The following is a 7558-nucleotide window of genomic DNA, read 5'->3' as shown; positions in this document are numbered from 1 at the left end:
ACATATGGATCTGATTTCTCAAATAAATGTTTGTCATCTTGAGCTAAGTTTCTCTCCTAAATCAATTACTGTCTGTTTATTCATAACTAAACTAAATTTATCATCTCCCCCTTCTTTATTTGCAACACAGATAAAATCGATCACCTCCCAAATTTAATCAATGCTCCCCTATGTTACCCAAGGCTCTGTTGCCACATCATAATCTTGAGCCAGTGGGGCAAGACTGTAAAGTGCAATATAGACTTCTCACTTCCAGTTTTTGTATATCTGTGATTGGTTTGTAGAAAGGGGGTGTTTCTACTGAGGTAACACCAGTTGTATCAGTTCTTTCCTTGGCTCATCATTACTTGCCCTGCTATTAGGAAGCACCAGTGCTCCACCTAGCAAACTAATAAAACTCATTCGAACTTAGGCTGACATTTTACAGGTATCAAGGAACTCTGGAACTTGGAATTTCAAACATTGAGGGCCTTGCGCTCTTACTATTGGGGATAGTGACCCAACCCCAGAACTCTCCTGTAGTTAAGTCTATCTGTGATCTTAAATCCATTGTTCCAATTTACAGGTTTGGTCAGAACTGCAGGAAGGAGGAAGAGGCAATTAAGTGCACTGTAATACTGAGGAAGAGAAATACTTTGAAAGATTTAGCGTGACTAGCTTAATACAAGCGCTCCTTCGGTAAACTAGTGCCAATGGCTTTTAAAAGTCTGCATCTTCTGAACGAATCTAAAATGGATAAAACTTTACCTTGATATGAAATCCAGAACGTTAAACTGAACCATTCAACTGTCTTTTAGAAAAACAAATTAAATAATTATTAGAACATTCAAAATGACAAATTCAATGCAAAATATAAACACAACTGCAATCTACTGTCAACAAATTGTCAAATAAAATTTATATTATATATTTATTTTATATATATATATATATTTATATACAGCAGGCTGTTGGATTACAGTATGCCACAAAATTACAAATATTTTCACCAAGAACAAAACAAATAACCTGTTGCCTTTGAAGAATACTGTTATTTCAGAAGCTGACTCCCATCTCCCAGTAGCACCTCAATTCACAAGCAGTGCGAGGGGGAGTTCGTGACAGTCATTTGCTTCAAGAAAATTGCTCTGGAAAATTCTGTCCGGAGTATGCAGGTCGAATATTCCGCCCTCCCAGCAAGATAAGAAAGATGCTGGGGCAATAATCCAGTTCGTCTCGAGTTCCTTCCTCTGCTGAGAAGCTGGTCAGCGCCTGTAGGTTAACAACAAATGGTTAGTTTGGCTGCTTGTGTGGCTTGAGCTTTTGGCCCTCTTTTATGGCTCTGAGTGGTGTAGACATCACACACATTAAGTTGTTGTTCCATTTAAAGTTTCTGAGACCTTTTCATTATAAGACTATCTTTATGACAGAAAATGTAGCTAAATAAGCATTAAGAACATATGAAATTAATAATCTATATAACTGCAGTTCTGGGCTTACGACAATGTGTGGAGAACCATAGCTTTGGGTGACACAGGGAATTTACTGGGGACATTGCTCACTAATCGTAGCATTACATCCCATCCCCCAAAATGGCATGGTGCCCACAGAATCCAACTGCTGCTCGAGTTCATTTTTTCATGTTCATTTTGTGTAACGAACAGTATGTTGCAACACACACGGCAGAAGTATCTTTGATAGCTCACGTTAGCATAGTAAAGAATCATGAACTACAAACAATGGGAATGAGGATGAGATTATAATATAGTGCAGTAGATCCCTTTTTCTACCCAAAGGGCAGGAACATAGTTTACATCTCCTTCCTTATTTTTTCACATCAATAACCGAAGCAGGAGAAATACCTGTGTCGAGCTGTACTGTAAGTGTCTAGCAGGTGGCAACTGGATAATTCCAGATTCCAGTCAAACATTTCCAGAATCTTCTGACATTCACTTCTCGTCTTCAACCCCAGACAGAACAGCTGCTCAACCTACCAGGAAAACAATGCGAGATGCAGCAGTTAGACCTCACATAGTCACAGATCATTTGAGATCGCTTGGGCTCAGAGCTGGAGGTAAAAAACTCAGCCTTCCATTGCATACAAGTAACTAGAATACCCTTCTACTGGTCACGAGACAAAATCTACTTACATCAAGAAGACTTGGATTGTACTCAATCAGGTACCTTCACTGTGCAAGCATCTGAAACAGCTCTGAATACCAGGGACAGAAACAACATGATATAACAGCAAAACGGAACCACCTCAAACAATAGTAGGAGTAGCTCATGACAAGAACACAAATGCAGAGTTGCGCTAGTAGGAATAAACGATTCAATTTTGCCCTCAAGATTTGAAATGCAGGCTGAATGCTCAGGTACCTGTCTGCCACCTTCCCCAGACTCCACCATATCTTTGCATTTATTGTCAGTTAATCACCACTGCAGTTTTATGGATTATAACCATCACAGAGCTCTCTATAATCAGTGCACTAGCCTGTATCAGTTCTTTGGTTAAAGCAACTCTCCCAGTAGAAGCAAAACATTTAGGCAGGGAGGGGTGATAATATAGCAGAAAGAAGAGACAATAGAAGAGGTTGAGAATCTTGACATTCACACGGATTCACCCAGTCATTTCCCAGAGTGGTCTTCTCAGTTACTAGACTCTACATTGTGCTCTGTGGTGCTCCACATCACCAGAGCGCTCCATATCTTAAATTTGAGTAAACCTTTACAAAAATTAGACATTGAAGCAGCTTTGTAATAGCACAGCCTTCAACATCGGAGAAATGTTAGGTGAAAAACTGATTACACCATTGAAACATGTGTAATGGTGTTTACTTTTTTTTAAAAAGTGAAATACACTATGGTCAGTTACATTTTCAAACCAAGCCATGGCTCAACATAACGATCGACAGAACAATTTAAAGCAGAAAACAGGACCTGTGCCACCATGTGAAGATATATAAAACTACTTCGGTTTGCAACCTTCCAAAGTGTGAGGGTGAGTTTTGTCCTTTTTTAGGAAGTGCTTGTAACAAGAGGAAGCTGGATTGAGCTGTACTTGGGCAGATGCCTGTATCTGTGCTCCTGCTCACATTCATGGATGTGTGGTTTGATTACAAATTACCGTTACACAATGCAGACTGAAAAGAAGTACAGCCACTTTAATTGTTGTCAAACCATGGTCAGCAGATTAAGTAAAACACCCCCCACAGGATATCTCAGTTTGTACAAATCTGTGCTTGACTGTGAACATGGCTGAATATTGATCCAGTATGGCTCAAGTTGAATTTTAAACTATGTGCTCTTATTTTAACAAGTCCAGTTCCTCTTCTCCATAATCTCTGGAGAGCAGGAACCATTAGTTGCGACACCAAGGGCACTGCCACTGCAAGAGTTTGAATAAGAGTTTTTCTGCTTTCTCCGTTAGTGATTACAAACTATTCCCAGGTGAGCAGGGCCAGCCAGGCCCTACACCTGGACCATTAACTCTCTGACTACTGGAAGCTTTTTGCAGCTTTCCAAACTTGTCCTGGTTTCCTGATACATAGCAAGAGTTGCTATCAGAAAATAAATGTATGCACTGAAGTACAGAATATGAAGTAACCAGAAGTAGTAACTCACTCTTTGAAGAATTAAAGAGGAATGTCACTCTTGGGGAAGAGAGACAGGAAGTAGCTTCATCTACAATATTACTCAGTGTGCTAAAATATATTTAGAATTCTACTATCCAAGAGGATGAACTCTAACCTCCTCAGTGCAGATGAAGCCTGTTGGAAACCGACTGATAGAGCAAGGGGAGTTCTTCTTCTAGGGGTTTAATGTAATTAAAAAGTTCAGGCCTGGTTGGTATCCCAGCAAGCTCTTGACTTATTAGTAGCACTGGCGCAGGGATTGACATGCAGGGATAGGAATGCATTTGATCGCCACTCAACCCAGTGAGAACTGTGCAACGGCGGGACTGCCACATACATCACCCAAGATGGTCCTTTGTTGGCAAAACCTCTCAAACGATGGACTTTCGGTACAGTGTTTTCAAAAGGTTAAAAGCTCGAATTTCTCTTATTTTTCAGTGCCCCCACAGCACTGTTCTCACTTAAGGTTGGTGCGATTGAGGTAAAGGGCGGATCCGAGCTCACGGTTACCTTGAGGTACTGTACGGCTTTTTGAATGTTCCAGGTGTGGTTCTGAAGCGCGGTCTGACATTCCTCCGTCGTAACGCCATGAACATTCTCCTGAACCTGAACATAGAAACATTTCTCAACATCTGATTTATTACACCACCGCTCTGGTGTAAATGTGACTGCCTCTGAAAACCACTGTGCCTCTTGTGGAACAGTCCAACAGAAAGCATCAATGTTTACACCACTTTTGCTATGCCTGTAGTGATGGTACAATGTCATTTTTAATTGCTCACAATATTGGGAACTATACCACCTTCAATGAAAGTAATTTTATTCCTCCGAGATCTGCATTTTATATTCTCTTTCATAATTTTTTTTTTAATAACTAAAATATTACATGTGGCATAAACAACTGCTACCAATGGTTTATTAAGCATCCTTGCTTGTTAGTAATGTTTAAGACTGGTATGAATAGTTACACCTTCTACAAATTTGTATGTACAGCTAAATCTGGGTAAACTGGGCACATTTATACAGGTTACCTATGTGCACATGATATGCAACTTACAGTATCTCCTATAGAAATAAATTACAGGTGGCCTTAATGTAATCTAGAGTCAATGAGTTCTACCTGTAACTTTAGTTCATTAGGATCCAGACTTTGATATACATAATTAACCTGCAAATTATGTCAAACTCTTGATTGTGAGTAAGGAGGATGACGGTCAAAACTAACCAGCTGTGCACTATTTATTAATGAATACAAGTTTGACAGCCCTATCATTATTTTAACAATTACTTTGCTATGCTTCCTTAACAATTTTCACCCATTACAGACTGTTCAGAAAACATGCTGTACACTTCTGTTACACAAGACAGACATATCACCGTTATATAAGCAATTATCTAATGGGATATAGTTCTATGGTGATTCAGGCTGTGTTCTCCAAATTGAAGAATTATTAGGTGACAAATGGCACATGAACTCTATCCAGGACAGTATCGCCATGTTTAAGTATTTTACACTTTTGTTACGAACACCACATGGCTGAATTACAGCTGCTACAGATCCCCAAAGTAAGAGCTCCATCTAGTGGTGGAATGTAGATTACATACAATTTGAATTTACTGCACAGGCTCCACATCAATTACAATATGTCCTGTAAGTTTGGACATTTAAAAAAAACACAGGACCAAGAAAAATTTCCCGCCTGGGAAGATTAAGTTCAATACAGTACTGACTGAACTAGCCAGCATATTCTGCCTCTCCCAGTGGAGAACAAGTGGAATTGTGCTGGGATATATCTAGCTGCAGATTTCTATTACTCAACTCGCTGATCGTACTGTAAAATAACCAGCCAGCCTAGCTGCTGTACAAGTAGAATAGGCGAAATGCAGAGAAAATTTACTGGAACACAAATGCAAGTTGCACCTGCAGTAAAGTCTTAAATCTAACTTTCTGAAAATCCAACTTTCTTCATCTAGAGAATGGAACCTTTTAACAGTAAGTATTTGAAGGGGTCAAGGCACCAATCCCTCGGCCGGGCTGAACTAGCTGATCTCAGTTCGGATATCACTTAAGGGATTACAAATAGCCTTATAGCTCCTTCATTCCAATCATGTCAGAATTATTGTTTATCTCCTATGATGGATTGTGTGAACATTCATGCAAGTGCCTGTTGTGGGTCTTCAACTTCTTCCAGATAAAGTTTCAACCACAATTATATGTATAGAATGAAGTACATTTAATCATAACCAGTAACAAGGATAAAACTCATCAGCAAATGCAACAGCACCTCACCTTTCATAGTTCTCTTCCCCCAGAACCTTTTAGGTTTTGCTTTCCACACCCAAATCCCCCTCCCCTTCACCCTGTCTTCCACAGAGCCACAACTCTACTCTCCTATAGTCCAGCCCCTCAGCATTGTTACAGCTGCACGCCAGTAGTGGCTTGTACAGTGATTACTTCAGGTGGGGGGGGGAATTATTTGGTACATTAACTACTTACATCCACAGTTTCAACTGTTCATGCATCATTACAGGATCTCATTTCTTCTCCAATAACTTTCTTACTATTACTGGGAGAAGAATGCCTTGCTGTTATGCTTAGTGCCTACAGCTATGTTCATTGATTCTTTTACACTTTCTGAAAGTTCCTGTATTATCGTCTTGTTAATGCATTCATTTAGGGCTGCATGTGTTCAGTCTGCGCTTACGACCTCTCAATAGGTATTTATTATGCATGCTTAGCAGTCTGTCCTAAAGGGCCTCAAGTGAGGTTTTCTTAAATACTATTCCCCCTCCTCCAGTCATAACTCTATAGTAACCCCTACCGGAGAATGTACATGTCTGGCTGATGGGTAAGGACAGGATCAGAACTCGATCTTAAGTCCCATTATTTTCTCCATTTTTAAAACTTAAATTAAATCCAATTAAGTTCCTCCCTTTGACTTGTTAGTTTCCCTTGTACCACTGGTATTTTGGCCTCTTCCTCCACTGTGAAAGCGGATACAAAGTATTAATTTAATGTCTGCCATTTCCTTATTACCCATTATATCACCTACACCTGTTTTTAATGGGCCCACATCCCCCTTTACCACTCTTTCTCTTAAAATATTTATTAAAACTTTTACTGTTAGATTTGATATCCTTTGCAAGTTTTTTTTCATTTTCCCTTTTTGCACCTCTTATTACTTTCTATTTATCTCTCTCTTGCTTTTTATAGCTCTCCCAGTCTGCTAGAATTCCGTGCATTTGTTTAAGCCATTTATTTTAAACTTGATACTGACTCTTACCTTGTTTGTTGGCCATGGTTGCTTAACTGTATAATTGGAGTTTTTGCCTTTTAGGGGTATGTACTCATTCTGTATTGTACCAAAAACATTTTTAAATACTTCCCACTGTTTGTCTGTGGGTTTACTCATTAACAACTCAGCCCAGTTTACTGTTGTCAATTCATTCTCATCCCTTCAAAGTTTGCCGTACTTAAATTTAAAACCTTGGTTTGTAATTCACGTTTCTCCCTCTCAAACCTAGTATCAAATTCAATCATATTACGGACACTATTCGCAAGACGTTTACTTATAGTCAGATTGTTAACTAATTCTGGTTTGTTGCTTATCACTAAATCTAGTATATCCTTTATCTTGTCAGTTCTAAAACATAATATTCCAGAAAATTATCCTGAATATATTCTAGAAATTCATTGCCATTACTACTTGAGCTATTCTGCTTCTGCCGGTCGATATGAAAATTAAAATCTTCCATTATAACAATGTTGTTTCTGCTATATGCTTCACTGCTCTCAATATTTATACTTCGTCCCAGTACATCACTACTACCAGGAGGTCTGTAGACAAGTCCCACCAGAGTCTTGCATCCTTTACTGTTCCCATACTGTATCCACGATCTGTTCACCCTCACTGATGTCCTTCTCTCCACTGCTGTAATTGCTA

General features: G+C 39.2%; 1 protein-coding gene across 6 annotated transcripts in view; it reads right to left on the bottom strand.

Annotated features, from left to right (window-relative positions):
- Positions 1-948: 948 nt before the first annotated feature.
- The window catches only part of tnk2b (tyrosine kinase, non-receptor, 2b), a 232674-nt gene continuing 226064 nt past the window's right edge, over positions 949-7558 (bottom strand). For all 6 annotated transcript variants that reach the window (XM_070883932.1, XM_070883929.1, XM_070883931.1 and 3 more), the window contains 3 exons: positions 4125-4220; positions 1842-1969; positions 949-1251 (listed from right to left, as the gene is read on the bottom strand). In XM_070883932.1, coding sequence (XP_070740033.1) covers positions 1245-1251; positions 1842-1969; positions 4125-4220 — 231 coding nt within the window. In that variant the 3' untranslated portion in view covers positions 949-1244. The remainder of the gene's footprint in view (positions 1252-1841; positions 1970-4124; positions 4221-7558) is intronic.

Source organism: Pristiophorus japonicus, chromosome 6, assembly GCF_044704955.1.
Source record: "Pristiophorus japonicus isolate sPriJap1 chromosome 6, sPriJap1.hap1, whole genome shotgun sequence".
Lineage (NCBI taxonomy): Eukaryota > Metazoa > Chordata > Chondrichthyes > Pristiophoridae > Pristiophorus > Pristiophorus japonicus.
The sequence above is the reverse complement of the archived record's forward strand: the minus strand, read 5'-3'. Positions and strand labels throughout refer to the sequence as shown.